Below are 23823 nucleotides of genomic sequence, written 5' to 3' on the forward strand. Positions count from 1 at the left end.
TTAGAGTGGATACTAACAAGAATTCTTAATATCTCGATTTGCAGCATAGCTAACATACAGCCAAACAAGAGCCGATGCCGTCTCTTTACCATATGATGAAAAATAAATGGCTGTTCAATTGACCGGATATAAGTGCTCCGTTTGTTCCTCTACTCGTAACTTTAGTAACTGGATAAATTGTAATTACTGTTTAAAATGTCAAGCTCCAATTTGAATTTGTTATTCGAGCCAACCACTTTCACCGTGAACAGCATCCATAATCACACCCGTTGGTCACTTAATTACAAGCGTCCTCAAAAGAGTACACATAAAATGAAATTCTGTCTGATAAAACTACATCGAACAAGCCAGTATATTCATGCTGAAAAAATAACAGAAATTACTTATTACAAATCACAAAGAAAGCTAGATGTCTAAATTTAATATATTATTAGCATTAAGTTGAGTCTAACATAGAATTAACATCACAATAATGGTCGAGAAATGTCTTTTCTTTTGAATTAGACGTTCATCCCCTGTATTCTGTACCATGATTTTCAGTACCTTGAATAATATTATTATTTTACTCTTAAAGCTTCTGGAAGTCCTACAAACATGGAAATGTATTATTTTCTGTGTTATTCCACCAATGAAAATATTCTTGAAATCACAGAAATACAACAAAATAATTAGTCTACGAAATTTAATGCTGATAATCCTAATATGAGTGATCTGTCAAAATGTCTTACTTCCGAGATAGTTCGGCTAGGCAATCCTGAATTTGTCCATGGAAGCATCAATAAATAAAAATAAAAACAAATAAAAAAAAGCATTCGAATAGGAATCATAACCTACAAATCCATATAGACTCCGTAAAGTAAATATGTATTCCTATTTCAACTTTCACAGCGAATATTTCAGTATTACCCTCATATATACAAAAATAGAAACCGTTCTGCATAGTTGTAATTACATAATAGCTTGAAACTCTAAAGTTGTTCACCACAAGATTTTTTTGTGTTTTTTCATTGTATTCCATAATTTTTTCTACAGCTAGATCTTAAAATATCTAAATTATTTCTCGTGACAACATAGTCAAAATTCAAGTAATTTATCCAAGTATAAGAGGTTCCGTATTTTTGTTACTTTTATCACTCGAAGTTTTTAAGTTATGTATTGGTTGCGATTCTTCAAACTGGGAACACGTTAATTTGACACCTAGTTTGTCCTAAAGCTTAACACTTATAAGATTCGTGTCTCTAAAATCTCACAATCTTTCCTTGTTTTCTTCTCTAGTGAAAATTTCAATATCTTCAAATTACCATAGCTGATTTCTTCCGCATCATTTGACCCACGAACTGATAGGTACAATCTTTCCATTATATTCATATTATAAAACTATTACAGTAAATATAAATATTTCGTTGAACAACCTTTTTGTACACCATTTGATCTTCATCCACCTTTTCTTCTTAACAATTACTACTAGAAGTCAATATTAATATTTGATGTATGTCACAAAAATCTACCCATCATTCTTGCAATGAACAAAGATATATATTCATACTATAAGCTATCGAACCACAAACAGAAAACCTTCGACATGAGTTACTATCACCATTCCAGCACCTTACACTGAATCTATAGAGTTCTGTGTAGCATGAATATTATTAACTACTCCAATGAATAACATTTAGACACCTCACTTCTTGAAAACAAACTACAATTGGAACCAATTTGGAAGTCCAATTCTGTAACGGTTTTTATGAAGAGATTTCTTATATTCTTCCTTAGCTACGTCTAGTAGCTTTTGTTCTTTTTCCATTTCCTTCTTCTTTTCCTCAGGAAACAAATTGGGGAACTCAAAGTTGTGATTCCTGGGCTGATAAAAAAAGAAAACAATAATTATCATTTATTCGAATCATCATAATGATGTTTACTAACAAGGTACATTCGCGAAATGTCCCCTCAGGATTCTTGTATGATTGATTCAAATGCAAAGTTCTCCGCGGTCCAATGTGTATTGTACTAATTTTAGTGGCCCATACCGGTAATTTGCATATTTATGGGCCTTCAAATACCCGGAATTCAATCGTACACTTCTGTAACGCTCGGACACAAAATTGCTTTTAATTTCTTTAGATGTAACTGGACATGAATATGGGCATATGCAAAACAAATTGGATTAAGTATTGCTTCTCTGACACGTTACCCACACCGGACTCGCACCTATTCACATTTGAAAAAACGAAAATTGAATCCAATATGGCGGCCGGATTGGGTAACATGTGTCACAGAAGCAGCACGTGATCCAATTTGTTTTGCATATGACCACATTCTTATCCAGTTACATCTAAAGAAACTAAAAGTAATTTTATGTCCGAGCATTATAGTAGTGTATGATTGAATTCCGGATATATATGAAGGCCCATACATATGCAAATTACCTGTATGGGCCGCTGAAATTAGTACAATATACATTGGGCAGCGGAGAACTTTGCATTTGAATCAATTTTACTTGAATCCCAAGAGAAATTAAATCTATACAAACAGAAAGGATAGGAATCTAGAAGTAACAAAAATGCAGGAATTAATGTTGTAAGAGAACAGGTATTTTACAGTAAAAGGAAAGAACATAGGAAAAGTTGCTTAATATATGAACCAAATTTATTTAAATTTTAAGGATATTAAAGATTTGCAATTTTAACATATACCACGGAAAGTATTATAATAGTAATATATCTCAATTTCGAAATTTTGTTATACAACACCAATTACGTTCCGGCATAAGGCAAAATAAATCACAACTATAAATGCATATTGAATCGTCACATCTACTAGTATTCAACACAGAGTATGATCCATGAAATTAGACCAAAAGTTCTCTCTCTCACACATTCATACATACACACACACACACACACATATATATATATATATATATATATATATATATATATATATATATATATATATATATATATATATATATATATATACAAAACTCACACTTATTTGAATTTAGTGAAGGATTTCTGTTTCTAATTTGGAAACTAAACACAACATTGTCGTTAACGCGATTAACCAACACTGACTCCTTCAGCTCAATGCATGTGATACCCGCTGCAACTGTTGCAAATACATGTCTGAAGTGAGATGTGGCCTGATAGTAGGAGCTCGTAATGCCTGGCGATGAATTCGTTCACGATATCGTCTCCAAATGGCTGACATATCTAAATAGTTGATGATGTTGCTGAGAGGCTCACCTTAAAGACATACAAAAAACAATCGCGAAAGAGCTGCCTGGATAACTTCATTTTCCTTTGACACTGGACGAGCTATGCTTGCTCTGTGTGCACAACATTCTTGTATTGGTGCAAATCAACAAATCACACTAATCCCCATCGCTTTTCCGGCGCGCAGGTCACTTCGTTTCCGCTCTGTGAGCGCTTCATTAAAAGGACGTCCAAAACTGTAAGATATTTTTCATTACCTTGTTCGTTACCTTAGACGGAGAACAGAGATTGTTTCAGCACAAAGTGAAGGTGGTGTCCCCATCATAACACATACACGTGATTCCAATTTTCTATCACAATTATTGCATTACTTCTTTCTTTTCTGACAATCGGGAAACGAAAAAGTGAAATGTGTAAGAGAAACTTATAAAATAATCAAGGTATACAGTAAAAATTACTGCAAAGAAATTGTAATAAGCAACGAATCAAGAAATACTCGTATTACAATTCCTATGGACAAATGTCACAATATTTATTCTGATGCAATTATTAGCATTGAATTCTCAATAATTATCATCCTACAAAAAGCTAACGTAACTTATTTCAAAAACAATAATATAGCTAGTAATTTTATAATGAATAGAATAAAATACAATTTCAAAGGTACAATGAGAAAGTGGAGTCGTAATTACTTTTAAAAATAATTATACTTTCATTGTCAAAAGTCTGAGCATACTAATGATTTTTCAGATTAAGAAAAAAAAAAAGACATGTGTCTATACAAAACTTAGTTTGTTGGACTTGTACTGTAAATCAGCATAATTGCTCATATGAAAAAATTAGAACATATGGTCGTGTTTTCACTGAGACAAATTTATTGAATATGTTTGTGTTTAATAAAATGCAGACCCTTAGCCTTAATAAGAATTTTACAATTTCCAGGCATTTGTTTGATTAATTTATCCAACTTTTGCGAAGCTATGTGACTTCAGTAGCTCTGAAGAACCTTTAAAAGACCTTCAGCATTCGTTGGCATGTATTTACGGATTGTAGTGACTTCATCTTACAAGAGCTCGATGGGTGACTGTGGCGACTATTCCATTTGTTGATGATGTAAGCGTCTTCTTTGCATTGCAGATAATTACTGCATTGATTGGAAGAATGTTTGGGATGGTAATCCTGTTGTAGTACAAAGTTACTGCCCCAAATCCGCGTTCATGGTGGAACTCCATGCATCACTTAAACGTTGTGAAACACGTTCTTGTCTATTCTTTCATTAATTCGAAGTAAATTATCAATTTGGTAATCTGTAAAGTATCCCCAAACAGTCACGCTACATTCTCCGTGCCTTGCTGTAGGTATTACACGTTCAGGATGAAAGCGCTTCTCGGGACGACGACGCACCAACTTCTGGCATTGGATGGCGAAAAGTTGGAATTTAGATTCGTCGGTACAGAAGCCCTCTTCCATTGTTCATCGTTCCCATCTTTATTTAATTTTTTTACCCAGGAGTATCCTTTTAAATGTTTCCTGCTTGAAGGAATGGTTTCTTTACCACACTTCTACCCCCAAGACCTTAGATTTGAAGGCGCTGGCCAACTGCCTTATTTGATACCGATTGACAATGGCTCTTCCAGGGCGGTTAGAGTCTATTTCGTTTGCTTGTTTTTCCAGTGAAATTGTCCTTAAGAGAAGTTATTTTTGGACGATCAGTGAGTTTTCGTGTAATATTTACACCACTTTGTGACTATCATTCAAGAGTCCGACGTATTGCTACACGGTTACGATCAGAATGACTCTATTCTCTCAAAATAACTTGAACACATGCTTCGACTTTTAGTTCCTCTTCCTAATTTTATAGTATCTGCATGTTCCTTACACTATTCAAGTGGTTCATGCGAATGGAAACAATAAGATAGCATGTCACAGATTTGCATCAAATTTTGCCCATATTACGACAGGACTCAACAGCGCATACACAACTATTCACGAGGGTTCATACACACACCAAAAGTTGTCATTAAAACAAACATCATCAAACAGAGTGTGACGTTAGTTGTCTGTTCATTAATACCTGTTTATTGCCAAGGAGCTCTCCTCAATGAATTTGTTTCGATGCCAACAAGACAATGAATTTTCGTATCTTTATACGAACAACATTGGTTATTTTCAAAAATTAGTCCAATGAACATGGTTTTCTATGGACATTGTGTCTTTTCTTGGAAAATTCTACAGAATCATTAGTGTGCTCAAACTTTGAACAATGTACGTGGGTCGTTCAAGAAAGATTTTTTTTTTTTTTTTTTTTTTTAATAGAAAGCACGAGCCCAATAATTGACATGAAAGTAGCAATGTGTTCGTTCGTCTTTTCCCTACATTTACCATACAATACAATGTTCGTGCTGGTTACCGCGTATGTCTGGCTGGCTAGTGCGTGATTAGCATGAATCATGAAGTAAGAAACGTGCCCTGGCCATAATGAGTAGCCAGTCATGGCAGAAGAATGTGTTAGCGGTGTGGAGTCAGGAAGAGGTTCGTTCTGTGATCCGGTATGAGTGGATAAATGGCCTTGCTCCTATCGACATCCACAGGAAGCTGGTTGTTGTTTATGGAGAGACTAAAGCCCAGGCAAATGGTGCGAACGTGGTGGAAATTATTTTCTGAAGAATGAACAAATATATTCGATGAAGATCGGACCGGTGCCCAGTTCGTAGTCAGTGACACAACATTGGTTGACGAAGTGAATGCACTGGTCTTATCCAACCGAAGAATCAAAGTTCGTAAAGTAGCCACTGACTGCACTCAAAATCATCCACAAAACTTTGGGATACACGAGGGTTTCATCGTATTGGGTAACACAACAACTCATGGAACAACATCGCAACATGCGAGGCCTGCTGCCTGGATTCTCTGATATGGTGCCACAATGAAGAAAAAATTCTCTCTGTCGTATTATGACTCAGGATGAGAGCTTCGTTCATCATTACACTCCAGAATTGAGCAGACGTCGAAGGAATGGAAACATCGCTTGTCTCTTATGAGGAAAATGTTCAAGGTTCAACCATCTGCAGGTCTCTTGCTCTAATGACTGTCTCTTGGGATTCCAAAGAAATAGTGCTGACAGTTTTTGAAGGGGAAACAGTAAATGCTACACGTTGATGCCAAACACTCGATAAAGTGAAAAACGTCCTGGACTTCATTCTGCAGCACTAATACAAGCTAAACTTCGAGAAATTAACTGGGAAAGGCCACCACCTATCTACAGCTCTGACTTAGCGTAAGTGACTTTCACTTGTTTCTTCAACTGAAGTCCCAGATGCAGGTTCAATATTTTCAAAATGATTTGGACGTTCAGACAGTTGTGAACAGTGTTCTTCGTTCTCTGAACCGCGAATTTTTTGCAGAAGGGTTTCAAACACTCGTGCAACAATAGAACTAAATGCCTGTGTCGCCTTTGAAATTATGTTGAAGAGTGAGGAAGAACTATGCTACTTGGTGCAACTTGATTTTTATCTGCACATTACGAGCCTGTCTACCAGAGAAAACTTGGATTTTCCCGTCAATAGATGGCTCTGAATGTTGAATTTTTAAACCCATTTGTTTTGCAAGAAAAAGAAAAGAACCTTTCTTGTCATCCGTTTCTAACCCCTCCAACTCCCACATTTTACAACAGGGCATGTGTCTAAAATAGGGGGTGAGGGTTGGCCATGGGTAAGATTGTTCTGTGTTTATAAACTTCTTGGATTCCTCATGATCAACTAATTTATTTCTTTGTCACGGTTCTGAATTTTTACTTTTTTTTTCTCAACCATCTGCTTTGTAAGAAAATAAAAAACAAAAAAACCAAAACTATTTGTTGCCATTCGTTCACACTCTCAGCAAGAAGATTGTGTGGTGTCCTGAGTGGGAATGGTATGAGGTCATTTCTTTGATGTTCTTTTCACTGCTTTGGAGATACGTTTAGCAGAAAGAAAAGCAACTCATAAGAAAGGTTTAACAAGTGTACACTCCGATTTGCTTGAAACTTCTACAGTGAATAAAGGAATCAAAAGTAAGACACACATTTTTTTTTTATATCCTCCAACGTGGGGGATGAAGGGGCCAACACCCTCCCTCAACTGCGAATACATGGCAATATGACATCTTTTAGCAAGGCCATAACTAGCAACGCACAATGCGGATTTAAACCGTTGCAGTGAATAAAGGAATCAAAAGTAGAACACACGTGTTTTTTTATATCGGTCAACGTGGGGGATGAAGGAGGCAAACACAATCCTAAAAGGCGAACACAGGGCAATATACAGAACAAATATTATGTAATGTAACTATTTATGTATACTGCTGAACACTGTCAATGGGTATACACCGGTGTTGTTCAACATACAATAAATAAATAAATAAATATGACACCCTTTAGCAAGACCATAACTAGGAATGCAAAATGTAGGTTTGCTTGAAACTTCTGCAGAGAATAAAGTAAGTAAAAATAGGACATGCGTTTTTTTATGTCGTATGTCGTACTTTTAATTCCTTTATTCAATGCAGAAGTTTCAAGCAAATCTGCATTGTGCGTTGCTAATTATGGCTTTACTAAAAGGTATCATATTGCCCTATGTTTGCAGTTAAGAGAGGTGTTTGCCCCTTCATCCCCCACGTTGATCTATATATATATATATATATATGTCCCATTCACTGCAGAAGTTTCAAGCAAATCTGTATTGTACGTTGCTAGTTATGGTCTTGCTAAAAGGTGTCATACTGCCTTATATTCGTAGTTTAGGGAAGTGTTTGCCAACTTCATCCCCACATTGGAAGACACCCATCTTCTCATTTCATTTCTACTTCTAATTTTATCTCTATCGCAAGGGCGTTCCGAAGGTTCATAAGGTGCAGTGTATCAATTAGAGATGGGCACGAGCGAGTTTTGTTTGAAACTCGACTTGACTCGAAACAGATATCTTTGAACTCGACTCGAGAATTCGGCTCGGAAAATTTCCTCGACTCGAATTTGGTTCGAGTTTCGAGTCGAGTCGAGCCAAATCGTGTGTGTAGTTCAAGTACTCTCTTCAAGTATCTTACATACACAATACAATTATTATCCATGACACTACTAACTACAACTTATTATTATTAATAATATTATAGGGGTAGAGCTCAATGGAGCGTTCACCTCTGGTGCATGAGGTCCCGGGTTTCATTGCTCCCGCTAAGTGAACCTTGTGGTGGACGAACACCGTGTGCATGGGTTTCCTCGGGGTTCTCCCGTCTCCTCCCACTTTCTTCATTCCACGATTTCATTCATTTGTCATCATCCCCGTCTCTTTTAGTTTAGCCGGCATGATCGTGGGACGTAAAACTCAAAAATTTATTATTATCACAGCGTTTTTGCTTCGCAATCGGGAGGTTCCATGCTCGAATCCAGAGTTCAGTATCCTGACTGAGGTTTGCCAGGGTTTTTCTGTTACACCAGGTCAATGTTGAAATGGTACCTTAAAATACAGACCGTGGCCGCCATTTTTCCATTTCCTTTCCCAATGTTGTTATTATTGTTGATTTGTTGATTGCTGCAGTGTAAAATGGCCTCTGAGATTGTATCTGGTAGCTTAGTAATAAATAAATAAATATATCTCTCGTTCACTTAATTCTGCAAAGGATGGGTAATGGTGGACATGAAGTCATACGTTTCCAGGTACAACTGTGAGCAAAATAAATGACGCGTCTCTTTATTTTGAAATTTTTTGAAAATATCTCCGTTTTCTTTATATGTTCGAAGTTTCGGAAGGTTTCCTCAGCAGGAAGCGTTAATAACAAACCCGTTTTTAATAATTTGTGTTAGATATTAGCTTAAAATAAATAAATTAGAAGCAAAAAACATTAAATCGACCGAAATTACGAGAATTACCAACTCTGCTAAAGTCGGAAATTTTCAAGAACGCGAGGGAATTTTGCAGTTCAACACGAAGCAACGACATCTATGTCATTGAGAGAAATGTGGATTAAATCTACAAACGAAAATTTTAAGGAAATATTTCTAATATGTCTTATTACATGCATTATCTGCAAACTCCAAATATATGAATCTATGCCAAGTATTAACGTATAGATAGAGCAAATAGTTGAAATTACCTATGGAAAAGGACGAATTGGTAGCACGATCGTAATGAAAAATCATCTTTACTGTAGAACAGGTTTAGTTGACGCAAGAAAACAAATAGCTCAGTTAGTTAAAGCAACAAGTCTGTATGCCGGAGTTAGTTGGTTCGAATCCCATAGAAGTGCAGTTGTCATTTTTATTACTATGGTTATTTTATTTATTTTTTTTTATGTGGGAAAGAATCAAATTGTAACATATGTGTAAAACTCATGACGATAACAGAAAAGAAAAAAGTGTCGTTGTCGCACTTGCATTAATGTCCCTAATTTTTGTTTGCAAATAGTTACGTAATTATTTCCCCTGTGCTCACTGCTCACTACATGCTCTCTGTTGCATAACGAATATTTTCCAGTAAATGTTAATTCTAATTTGGAGAATTTTATAAAGTTTCACAATGTTTATCACTAGATAGTCTTCTATCTACTTTTTTGGACACTTTGATAACAGATTTCCCTATTAAATGTTTAATTTTCCTTATATATATTTAATTACGGAAAAGTTTTACAATGTATTTGTTTTAAATTGAAATTGTTTTGAATTTACCACATGAGGTAAGTAGCCCGAAGGAGGAGAACTGAAGTAGCTGATATGCTACGTAAAAGCAACCAATTATAGATTGTTGATGCTTCTTACCTTCAGCACATAATCTTTACGTTAGAGAGTCAAACAGAAAAGTCCTGTTTTTTCCACTCATCTTAAAGCTCTACATGTAACGATTCGTGTCACATAATTTCGGCTCTCCAAAGACATTCATATTTAATAATAATAATAATAATAATAATTTTTATTATTATTATTATTATTCCTGAATATGCCACCCTTAAATAATGTAGTAGCCTTAGACATCTTAAAGTGCTTTCTCTAGAATAATTTGAGCAATCACGTAACAAAATTTAAAATGTAGGAGGGGCATGACGTTTTATTTTGTCCCTCTATTTTCAGCACCCTCCCAAAAGAAGGTATTTAATTTCTGACAAGCAGGGCAGACAAAATGAATAAGAAATATATTTTGAACATCCTTTCCTCCGTGAGTGGAATATCACGTAGCATTTTTTATTCTACCGAAGATGACTCTAGGCGGTTATGGTTAGGTAACAAAAGAAATACGTAATATATTTATAGCGCACCTTGGCTATAATATTACCGCTTCTTTATTTGTTCGAGGGCGCCCTACACAACCAAAGGTGACGAAAAGAATATTAAAAGTGTCTAAAGATTACAAAACACTTTATATTTTGTCAGAAGCATGGCAGTGTATACACAGCATTGCTTTCGTTAACAAGTGTTTCACCCTTGAGTCGCTTATAAAATTAGCCAGAATACACTTTTGCCGATCGTTGCTCTAGAGGGATTTGCACAGGATGGTTTGGTGTCGGGCTAATAACGATGAGTATGTTTATTTACAACACCGTTGAAGAAATATCAAACTTTCTGAAAGGAACTTACTTAGGAAACATCAGATCCTCCTTATACTTAGCCAGAGCCCATTCTGAAATATTGCATCTGGTGTTCTGGGTGAAAATTCTGTGGGACTATTAGAAAAATATATATTCCAGTTTCCACGCTGATGTTAGAAATTCTGAAACAGTTATTGAATTACGTTCGAAGCATTGGCATAAATAGCGCCTCCACAACCCTGTGGCGTGGGGACTGCACAAGCAGCAAAGCCAAAAATTATATAGAAAGTACGCAGGGGCAGACCAGGCCAAATTTTCATCTGGGCAAAGTGACTTTTTGGCGTCCTCCTTCCTAGTACTAGCCTATATTTTAAATTTTATCCTAGTGTTTTTAATAGTTTAAACCCATTTTTTAAAAAGACATTCATTACCTAGGAAAACTTCACAAAGAATATGGCCTGCTATAAACAATACGAACACCGTTCCCCAGCTTGGTCTAGTGGCTAACACGCCTGCCTTCTGTGGTCCCGGGTCCAATTCCCGGTGGGTTACTGTTGAACGATAAACGTGGTTCGGATTTCACTATAATCAGTATCCACATCTCCTTTGGCCATTAAGGCATAACCGTGGAACGCTAAACTCAAGCAAACAAACAAACAATTCTTACTCCCCCTCCACTCTTTATTCTACACGCCATCTCTCCATTTGTCGATACAGTCCCCTTAGTGCTATGAAACTCTCTTCTACCATGGTGAAATGGAAAAAGATTATGGAATTGCCGCTACTTTACAAGAATATAAACCAAAAAATCAGTAGAAAACACATTATAAAATTTACTTTTTGAGGCTCGTTTTGGCGCCCCTCTGACTCTGGCGACTGCCCGGGTTGCCCGGCCTTTGGTCCGTCCCTGAAAGTATAGACGCATAACTAAGGGCTGCGGACGTGAGGTTAACCTTCATGTTATGCCACTGAAACTATGTTATACAACTTTGTCGTGTTTGATATGTTCAGTAACTGATCGGTTAGTGAAATAATTTCGACGGTTACTGATATTTAAAATTTAGCTAAGACAAAGTTACCTAACCAAATACATTTGATATCGCGATGTCACAATTTGATTTTTCCTCACATAAAAAAAAGAGAAAAACAATAGTAATAAAAACCCTTACTCGTATTAGGCTTAAAGTAACAACCTAATTCGTACAGACTAGTTGCTCTGACCAACTGAGTTTCGATTTCTTACGCGAAAGAAGTCTGTTATATTACGAGGCATGCTTTTCATTATGATCGTGCTGTTAATTTATTCTTTCGATAGGTAATTTCCACTGTTTGCTTTATCTATATAAATAAATGTATAGATTCATATATTAATAGTCTTTGGGTAATGTGTATAATAATTTCGCGACAAATATACTTGCTTAAATGTATTGTATGCTATAATTTGCCCTGATTGTCTGTTCATGTGGTGGTTGGAAAACACACGTCAAAACTGTACTAAGTAATACGAACATGGCTTAAGAACAGATACTGGACTGAGTTACCACTCGATTGACCTTGAGGGCAAATCACCAAAGGGTAGCTATAAACGAAAGTTCAGCATGCATTTCTGTGGAGCTCTGTTCAGTACCACGGTTCTCTGGCAAACACGTTTGTTCTTAGGAGTATACTTTACAAACCTAAACTTTCGATAGAGTGCAATGGCAGAGAACCAAAGGGAAGGAATTCTTGCTCTTGTTAAGGTGGGGTACCACCATGTGCAATAAAAATGTCGCGTCTCCTTGAAGTGATACTTTATCGAAAATAACTCGTTTTCCTTTATATATTCGAAGTTTCTGAGGGTTTCAAAATGGGGAAACATTACTGACAAATAAGGGCGCATTTAGGGGTGGGTTCAGGGGGTCCGGACCCCCTCCGAAATCCCAACTTTTCTGTAAATTTAACCTAATTTTGGGGGTTATTTTTAAAAATTTTATTATAATTTATCCTAATATTGAAGTCGGAACCCCCAGATAGCTTTGGACCTCTCCCGAAATAAATTCCTGCATACGTGCCTGCTAACAAATATATTTTCAATATATTCGTTAAATAATAAAGTAAAATAACTAAATTTGGAGCAAAAAGCTTCAACACGGTCTAACTTTTATCCACTGCCAATATTGTTAGAAGGGATATTAATAGCAAAAACTCCTAGTCAATGCTGAACCTATGAACTTCATCCCGAACACAAGCATATTTTCAAAACACACTAAGGCCTAGCCAGAAGGCATTCTAAGCGAGTTACGTTTGGTAACATCGCATGGAAACAAATGAATACTGAACTGCATTCTAACCCGTTCCTACTACTATTACTACTGCTACTACTTTTACTACTAACTTTTGCTATGGATCTGTATAGTACAAGGGCAAACTTATTTTAATGAAAGAAGTTTAATGAAAATTTTAAAAAATAATCGTTAAATCACTTTTTAAATATTATTTTAAATCTTTTTTAACGAAAGAAGTGTTATAAACCTTTTTTAAAAATAACTCTCCTTAGGCAGGGTTTGAATCCACGCCGAAACCAATCTTCCTTACTAGCATGTTGCGCTAGCTCACTCAGCTACGAGAGCCGACAGCATTTGGCGTTTACTTTGTGCTATATTTACGTCATGACTCGTGATGTCACCAACAGGATCACGATATAGATGTCATTGTTTTTCCTACATTGCAGAGTCCCCCGAGATTTGATCATTGTCTACTCGGACTGGAATTGTCATTTGGAACAAACACTTTAATATGAAGCCAAAAATTCCTTTAAAATAGACGAAAACTTCGAAAGTTTTAAGAATTTTAATATTTTTGCCTTTTCCCATTAGGGGGCCATAGCCTCTACACCGAAGAGCCCCCCGAGATTTGATCATTGACCACTCGGACTGAAATTCTCATTTGGAACCAAAACTTTAATATGAAGTAAAAAAATTAAACTTTTACATCAATTTAAACTGACTGGGTTCCGGTTAACCACACTATTATGTTTAGTTTAGTTTAATGGTAATTTGTGACAGCTTCACATCATCAAAAGAATCCTTCACTTCACGCCCCCCCCCCCCCCTTCCAGGAGTCCGTGCTGGATCAGCCACTAGAATCAATAGACACTTTTCCTATTCTTTTTGTCACCCTTGGTTGTGTAGGAGCTCCCTCGAACAAATAAAGAAACGGTAATATTACAATCAAGGGGCGCTATGTATTAGGTATCTCTTTAGTTACCTACCCCTAACCCCACAGGGCTATCTTCGGTAGAATAAAAAATGTTATGTGATATTCCAATCATGAAGGGGGAGAGGATGCTCTAAATATATTTGCTCTAAATATAATGCTTATCAGAAATTACGTAACGTTGTCCCTGTTTGTCAGTAACGTTGACCTTGTCTGTTGGGAGGGTACTGAAATGAGAGGGGCAAAAAACGTCGTGCCGCCTCCCACATGGTTGCTCAAATTATTACTAATGAAAGCATTTTAAACTAAAATGTCTAAGGTTACTACATTAGGTAAGGATGGCATATTCAGGATTATTATTATTATATGAATGTCTTTGGAGCACCGAAATTGTGTAAGACAAACCATTGTATGTAGAGATTTAAGATCGGTGGTCATAGGGGAGGAAAAACCAGGATTTTTCACCATCTGACTCTCTAACGTAAAGATTATGTGCTGAAGGTAAGAAGCATCATCATTCTACAATAGGTTGCTTTTACGTAGAATATCAGCTACTTTAGTTCTCCTCCTTCGGGCTACTTACCTCATGTGGTAAATTCAAAACAATTTCAATTTAAAACAAATACATTGTAAAACTTTTCCGTAATTAAATATATGTAAGGAAAATTAAACATTTAATAGGGAAATCTGTTATCAAAATATCCAAACAAGTAGATAGAAGACTATTTAATGAAAAACATTGTGAAACTTTATAAAATTTTCCAAATTAGAATTAACGTTTACTGGAAAACATTCGTTATACACCAGCGAGCATATTGTGAGCAGTGAGCACAGTAAAAATAATTACGAAACTGTTTCCAAAGAAAAATTAGGGACACTTATGCAAGTGCGACAACGACACTTTTTTCTTTTCTGGTATTGTCATGAGTTTTACACATATGTTACAATTTGATTCTTTCCCACGTAAAAAAAATAAATAAAATAACCATAGTAACAAAAGTGACAATTGCACTTCTATGGGGGTTCGAACCAGCTACCTGAGGTTTCCAGGCTTGTTGCTTTAACTAACTGAGCTATTTGTTTTCTTGCGTCAACTAAACCTGTTCTACAGTAAAGATGATTTTTCATTACGAACGTGCTACCAATTCGTCCTTTTCCATAGGTAATTTCAACTATTTGCTCTATCTATACGTTAATACTTGGCATAGATTCATATATTTGGAGTTTGCAGATAATGCATGTAATAAGACATATTAGAAATGTTTCGTTAAAAGTTTCGTTTGTAGATCTAATCAACATTTCTCTCAATGATATAGATGTCGTTGCTTCGTATTGAACTGCAGAATTCCCTCGCGTTCTTGAAAATTTTCCACTTTAGCAGAGTTGGTAATTTTCGTAATTTCGGTACATTTAATGTTTTTTGCTTCTAATTTATTTATTTTAAGCTAATATCTAACACAAATATTAAAAACGGGTTTGTTATTAACGCTTCCTGCTGAGGAAACCTTCCGAAATTTCGAACATATAAAGAAAACGGAGATATTTTCAAAAAACTTCAAAATAAAGAGACGCGTCATTTATTTTGTTCATAGTAGTACATATACACTTCCTAACAGACCACTACTTTTACGATACTTTTTCGATACGAGACAGCCACAAACTTTGTCTCCTAGACTATTGTCATGGTCTGTATATGAGTAACTTTAAGACACAATCTATGCTACATTCGCGAAGTGTTCTCTCGGGATTCGTGTAAAAATTGATTCAAATGCAAAGTTCTACGCGGCCCAATGCATAATGCACTAATTTTAACGGCCCATATGTAATTTGTATATTTATGGGCCTTCATATATCCGGAATTCTATCATACACTACTATAACACTCGGGAACAAAATTGTTTTTACACTAGTTTCTTTAGATGAAACTGGACATGAATGTGGGTATATGCAAAACAAATTGGATCAAAGAATTGTTATCAATGAATATTAGTCTAGTAGTACTTTACTGAGTAAATAGGCAGAACGATATGGAGGAGAGATTTGAATCGGATAAGCACAACAGTGGCTTGTGATTGAAGAAGACAAAAATTATGATGTAACACTGTTGTCAGAAATAAGATAAAGTATGAATAATGATAATATATTGTAGATACTCATTATTATTATTATTATTATTATTATTATTATTATTATTATTATTAATAATAATAATAATAATAATAATAATAATAATAATAATAATAATAATAATAATTTCAGCACGCAAAGTGTCACACATGAAAATATTTCGTGAAAGAAAAATGAACTTGTTTTCCGATTGCCTTTGTAAATAGCTGTGGGATCCTTCCTGTTATTTGAGGAGTGTCTGCAAATTTTGACTACCATAGCTTTGCTCAAATAAATGACAAACAGTAATATTGTTTTTACCCCCTTTTTTATTGCCTCCTATAAAAAGGGAAAGAGCTTAAAACTATTCAGTAAAGAAAAGTCTGAACCTCTGTAGGGACCTCTGATTACAGATTCCGTTTGGTGGTAACTTGTTTACTTGCAGAGTTGCAGAGCTATTGAACAATATACCACACGTGTTCAGTTGTAGTCCAGTCTAAATCTGTAAGAACGTTTGCCTCCAATGAATAAGATAAAAGAGAATTTCCGGCCATACAAAATATTAAGAAGCGAAGTCAGCACTTTATTTACGATGATATGAGAGGATTGAGCGAACATCATGATAATTGTCACTTCTGGTAAAATTAAGTTATTAGGTGGACTGGACTGGTATTAAACCACACGGGAAACTTGTTTGGTATGTGCCATTGTATCGAATTGCATAGGAATGATGAACTTTCTTTTCATACTTACTCGAAAGTTAGAAAATGTGGCATACCATTATGTTTACACGAGCTGCCCATATTATACAAATAACAACATTGTTATCCGGAATAGACTTCTTGCACATATTTGTATCCTTTCACTATTAATAATGAAAATATTGGTCCAGCTTAAGAACCATTAAATAATAATAATAATAATAATAATAATAATAATAATAATAATAATAATAATAATAATAATAATAATAATAATAATAATAATAATAATAATAATAATAATAATAATAATATGTAGACACTAGATGACAATTATTCTTCTCGCAAGAAGTTCTAAATATGATGAGTTAAAAAATACCATAGGAAAATTATACAGCTAAAGACAATATAGGAATATTACGAAAGAGTATTATGAAGATAAAGTTAAGTATGATTTCTTTTGTCACTAGAATTCTTTATAATGATTGATACTAACAGAAAAACAGACTAATAAAGCAATATGTTAATACTGAAAAATTAGTAATTTCTCCGAATAGCCTATGATAAGATATTCAGAAAAGTGATCAATTTTGAATTATCCCTTTTATTAATCATTCATAATGGGAGCCACTTCAAAACAGCTATACACAGTCACAACTATAAAACAAGGAGATTTAATGTTGATAATTATGGTTGGAGGGAGTAATTCGATATTATATATATATGGGTGATTCCACGAAAAAGGGAAATTTTCACTTGGAAAATTTTTGTTCCGTCGATGGTCGCCTATTTCAATAAAAATATCACATGCACTTACTGCTACTAAGTACATGTTAATTAGGTGTTCAGCAGAGCTGAATCGTTATTGGTGTAGTAAATAAAAAATAATAAACTTTTCAGCACCCACGGAGTTGAGACCATAGGTCACGGAGTTGAGATTAGTTAACACGGAGTTGCAAATTGCTGTGGAGTTAAGGAACGTGATACATCTGGGTGATAAGTTTTTGGTTTATAAGTGATTAAGCTTATAATTTACATAAAAATTGAAATGATTTTTCAATAGTTTTTGTAAGTTAGAATTATTCTCCTTATGTTGAATAAAATTCTAACAAACTAGATGACACGTAATTTGTTATACAAAAATACTCCAGAAAATACTGCAAACATATGAAAATATATCTAATGAAGGTTCCAAAATTGAGTATATATATATATATATATATATATATATATATATATATATATATGAATATGTGACATAAATAAGAAAAAAAGAAATACACATACACTTATCGAATATTGAAAAATTATTGCGCTTTTAATATGTTGACTATCATATGGAGAGGACAAACTTTTCACATAAGCTTACGAAACAGACGAAGTAGTCACTAAACCTGTCTATTGTCTACTTCATTTGTTTTCTGAGCTTATGTAAACCGTCTGTCTTCTCTGTGTGATCAAGTCAACACGTGGAAAGTGCAATACTTTTTCAACATTTGGTAAGTGTATTTGTACCGTATATTTGGTATATATACAAGGTGTTTCAAAACAATACACACATCGTTTGGGAGCTGATTCCTGACACTAAGATAAGACGAAAAGTATAGACAACTGGGTGCACAAATGCTTCCTTTCGGAGGTATAGGCTGCCGAAAACATGAAAAAAAATGAACTTTAAAGGTTCATAGCTCCAAAACTATGAGACCTGCCATAGTCGGGTGACGACTTCACTTAGGAACTAATATGTGCACTTTCCAAAAATATGTTTCAGAATCCTGAGGTACTCACGAAGCAATTTTTATAGATGGAGTTTGGCTACGGGCGTGTAATCTGAAGAACTCACCAACTACTTCTATAAAAGTTGTTGTGGAAGTACCTCAAGATTCTGAAATATGGATATTTGGATAGCGTACATACTAATTCCTAAGTGAAGTCTGATCCGACTACGGTAGGTCCCATAGTTTTATGCTATGGACCTTTAAAGTTCATTTTTTTTTCATGTTTTCGGCAGCCTATAACTGCGAAAGGAAGCATTTGTGCACCCAGATTGGTCTATACTTTTTATCTTATCTTGGTGTTACGAATCACCTCCCAAACGTTGTCGGTATTGTTTTGAAACACCCTGTATAATGCACACTAAATGACAGTGTAAGGCACTCATCATTTCTGTTTTCTTTGGATAATTCGATGTTCTTTGTTAAATAGCCCTCATTTTCCACTCCAATGAAGGAAATGTCTTAAGGAAACAGGGAAGGGCTGTTCTAGTCTACACAGAATGACAACTGCCAACGTTTTTTAAACGTCAGGTTTAGTAGGTCAGGAGAAATTCCTCCCGATCCGCGTCATAAAATTGACTGTCCGTATATTGCCCTCAGACTCTTCGACAATCCCTGAAGAGAAAACAATTAGTTGATCATAAGATTCAGACGTCAATAGGTTAAAAACAGATACCATCCATCTTGACTTGACTGAAGTTTTACCTTCGGCTACCTGACAGCCCCAAATCTGAACTTCCGCGAAACACTCCTTAAATGGGCTAGGACCCACCAGCCGGCCTTTGAGTGTGAATGACACATGGTCAGCGTGTCGGCTCCTACGACCGTTGCGATGGTCTGCGCGATCAGGTCTCAGTACATCTCTACTCAAATGAGTTTTTCAAATGCCTTACTGTGCGAAGTAAACACCATTAATTTTTGAGCTTCCACCGGGAAACAAACCCATAACTACGCACGAAAGGCGAGCATACTAGTCACTAGACCATAAACGAGCTTTATTTCTATCAATATATTGAAAGAACAAATATTTGGAAGAGCGTGAGCATAACAAACACTATAGGATTATCAACTCCGTGTATTTGTCTCAACACCGTGGATTCCTTAGTTTTCAGATGGACATGGAGTTGAGAACCATGGAGTTGAGAAAATCGAGTATAATTTATTTTTACCGGCCCACTTTTTAACCAGTACATGTGAGTAATTGTGTACGAATTTTCTAAGTTAAGGCGTAGGTTCCTCAAGGGAAAGAAGGTATATACCATACAAATACATTCAGTAATAAATACCATGGTGTTGAGAATCAATTAATATACGCACCTGCTTTCCACACACAAAAATATTTTTCCTATAGCTTTTAACACATGCACACAACTTTTTCTATTCTTCAGTCGAACATGTCTGCCTTGCCTTCTTGTGGGTGTTGCCAATGTGGACGACCATGCTATCTGTTGAGAGCAATGATAATTTTTTCTATTGCCATGGAGTTGAGACGAAATAGAGGTGACAGAAACGAAGCATAGTCAAGCTTTCGAAAATAATCGTTATAAAGGTTTACTTTACACAAAACCGAAACATTGAAGTGTTCTCTTCCATTTAATTACCATTAAATGATGTTTGATTTGCGAATTCAGTTGTAATTTATTGATTAAAATCAGTCAACTGTAGTCTGTGACAGCCCACGGTGTTGAGAAATTGGGTAGTAATTAATTTTTTACGTATGTTTCGTGTTATATTTGCAAACTGTTATACATGGCATACCTACTTTGTGACGGTTACTACCAAACAAAATAAAAATGAGGTGATTCTTTCTAGTAGTAGTTTGAAGAAATGCCCGTGACAGAAAATTTCCCTTTTTCGTGGAATCACCCATATATATATATATATATATATATATATATATATATATATATATATATATATATATATATATATGATAAAATATTGAAAAATATGGTAAATTTTACGTATTAATTAATTAATTACGAGTATTCATAACGTGAGAGCTGCTTCAACACGGCTACAGTATAAAGGTACCAGGAGATAAATTGACAGCGACATCAATTTGATTAAAGCGGGGTTACACGAGACACATCCTGTATAGGCCTATATCCATCTTTGAATACCCCGGGAACCCTGTTATTTTTGTTCTCTAAGTAGCAGTTATCTGAATCATCGCGGTGCTCGGCCCGGGTTTAGGGTTGTCAACGGCTCGCCTCACAGTTCATCTACTATCGAGCCGAACCGAGAAGTGAACCGAGCCAACACCTCACCCAACCGAGCTGGCAAAAGCCGATGCCTCACCTGAGCCAAGCCGAACCGAGTCAGTGGCTCATCCCGACCGAGCCGGCTCAGACCATCAGCTCAGCTGAACTGAGCCGATGACCCATCCCAACAGAGCCGGCTCTTCCTGTTCGCTCAGTTGAACCGAGCAGAGCCGGTTGACATCACTACCTGGGTTGGACTTCTGCTTAGGTTCAGAAATTCTACCGTGCAGGTCTCAGCCTTGATGCTAAGAACTACAGTACATACTTATATTGGTGCTCACGACATTTGATACTGCCTCTTTATAAAAATTTATTGTGGTCTCGTTATCGAGACGAGAGGAGATGCAAGCAGTGTCCCCTCTCGTGAGCAACACTAAGAATATTACATATTACGGCTTACATTTCTCATGGCTTTCGCTTTCCAGTTTAATCAGGCCATGATTTCAAAACGAGCTAAACGAGCGAGCCATGTATCAAACTCGACTCGACTCGAAACTCGATATCAAAAACAGTAACTCGGCTCGGAACTCGACTCGAGAAAACTACCTTTGACTCGGCTCGAAATTCGACTCGAATTCGAGTCGAGTTTCAGCTCGATTCGTGCCCATCCCTAGTATCAATGTGGCAAATGGACAAGTACAGAATGCAATATCACATACTTTAAGCTTGTAGTAGGAAGATCCCGGGATCGATTCTCAGTTCAGCTTTTCTGAAGTATTCTCCCCTTGCCTACAGTTACGTCAATACTATAGTCTTGTATCTTATTTTACTATAATAATACACTATTTTAGATTTCAGAATGCATTTTACATTTTTTTATTATATATATTTGTACACAATGCAATACACTTTTTATAACACCAGTGCATTTTTTTAAAATGCTAGTTATGCATTACAATTCTTGATGTAAAAGAAAAGCAAGTAAATAATATTGTTCAATGCTTCAGAAAGTTGGACTTATATGAGAGTAGGGTTAGACAGTGTGGAATAGTTGTTGAATAGAAAATGAAGTAGACGAGGATGATAAAGGGTTTAGTATTCTTCGGGATGTGTTTGTAAAAGCTATATCCGAGATTAGGAATGGAAAGGCAACCGGGAAAGATAATATACCAATAGAATTCATTAAGAATAAGGGAGACAGGGGCAAGAAAGAATTGTTCTGACTCTGCAATGAAATATATGGAACAGGAGAGTGCTCAAGAGACTTCCTGAAGACGATCATGATACCGATGGCTAGAAAATGGAACCCAAAGAGATGTGAGGATTACAGAACTATTAGCCTCTTATCTCATGAAGCAAAAATTTTACTTTGAATTCTGAGCAGAAGTTTATATGGAAGAACAAATAAAAAAGATGAGGAGGAACAGTTTGGGTTCAGGAGAGATAAGGACACAAGAGATGCAACTGCATTATTAAGAGCGATCGGTGAAAGGTTTATTGAGAAAGGGAAAGCGGTGTGCGTGGTATTTATTGATCTAGAAAAAGCTTTTGACCGTGTGAATTGGAATTGTTGTTGGAAGTTCGAAAGAAAGTTGGGTTGGAACGGAAAGATCGAAGACTCACAAGAAACTTACATATGAACAAACAATTAAGTGTAAGAATAGGGGAGGAAATGACAGAGGAGGGTGCAATTGGTAGGGGAGTTCGAGAGGATGCTACCTCTTGCCTACATTATTTAATATCTATCTAGAAGAGATAGTGAAAAAGAGCCTATATAATGAAGACGGCATTTCAGAAGGAGATAGAATGATTGTGTATACGGTTTGCAGATGATATGGTGCTTGTTGCAGAATCTGACGGCAAAATCAATAAGATATGAGGAAGGGTTGTGAAGATGATAGGATGAAAATAAATGTTAGAAAGACAAAAGACATGGTGATTGGAACGAAGGGATCGGTGTCAAATATAGAAGTAAGAGGGGAGGGAATAGAACAGGTGGCAAGTTTTCGATACCCAGGTAGTATTATTAGTAGAGATGCAAAAAAGCCGGCTTTTTTGAATCGATGGTTTTTTTCACATAAAAAGCCGGCTTTTTTGGAAAAAAACCGAGAATTTTGGAAATTTTGGCTTTTTTCATTTTCATGATTTTTCTATCCAAATAGCTTTCTTATAGTATATTCTATAGTTAGATAAGATTTCCACGACCTGAATGCCATATATAGCTCTGTAATTCACCATCAAGATGGATGGAGCACATATTTTACGAATTAAAGCTAACATGAAGAATGTAGTATTTGAGGGCAATTTTACAGGTTATTTAACTTTATTTTAACTTTTGAGTTATCGACATTTTTTTCCTTCTCTAGATCATTTTAGTTTGTCATCCGTGTTTCATTTCTAAGAGCAGGCCCGTGCTGGCCCACCGGGACACCGGGACGTGTCCCGGCGCGCCCTCCGAAATATCACAGTACAAATAAAGGTACAAGTTTTTAGTAATAAATTCTTACAGTTTTATTGATAAAAAAAACCATGAGGGGTGCAGTGCGCCCTTTACATTAGGCGCCCTTGCGAACCCGTGAAAGGTACAGTGCGCCCTTTGCATAAGGCGCCCTACGAAATATCACATTATAGGTAAGTGGTTTTAGTTATCCTTATACCAGCTTTGTATAATAAATTCAAATACTGACTGGTAGTACGGAACCTGTGAAGAATACAAGGCGCCCTTTACATAAGATGCCCTGCCAAATATCACATATTTTCTTTTAAATTTTATTCTTCTGTATTTCAGTTTTGTATTATAAATTCATTAGTTGTTATTGGCAGAGAACAGGTAAATTGTATAATCACTTATTATAAAGTTATGTAGCTATAAAACGAAACAATGTGATACATCAAGAATAATTCGGATAGTCAAACGTAGGATGCATTTATGTAATACTGCACTAACACTAGTCTCTAATTTACGATTTTTACGGCATCGAAGCTTTCACAGTCTTAATACGCATCCATATATCCGAGCATATTGATTGTTCCTGTGTGTTTTAAAGCAGTGTTCGGATAAACAGTACCTGTTGTA

The 23823-nt window shown here is 35.7% G+C and overlaps 1 protein-coding gene across 2 annotated transcripts in view; it reads right to left on the minus strand.

Moving 5' to 3' along the window:
- Positions 1-406: 406 nt before the first annotated feature.
- mRpL23 (mitochondrial ribosomal protein L23) overlaps positions 407-23823 on the minus strand; it is a 126464-nt gene continuing 103047 nt past the window's right edge. For both annotated transcript variants that reach the window (XM_081752060.1, XM_081752061.1), the window contains exon 4: positions 407-1861. In XM_081752060.1, coding sequence (XP_081608186.1) covers positions 1700-1861 — 162 coding nt within the window. In that variant the 3' untranslated portion in view covers positions 407-1699. The remainder of the gene's footprint in view (positions 1862-23823) is intronic.

This window comes from Thermobia domestica, chromosome 3 (genome assembly GCF_964235325.1).
Source record: "Thermobia domestica chromosome 3, izTheDome1.hap1.1, whole genome shotgun sequence".
In the NCBI taxonomy this organism is placed as follows: Eukaryota; Metazoa; Arthropoda; class Insecta; order Zygentoma; family Lepismatidae; genus Thermobia; species Thermobia domestica.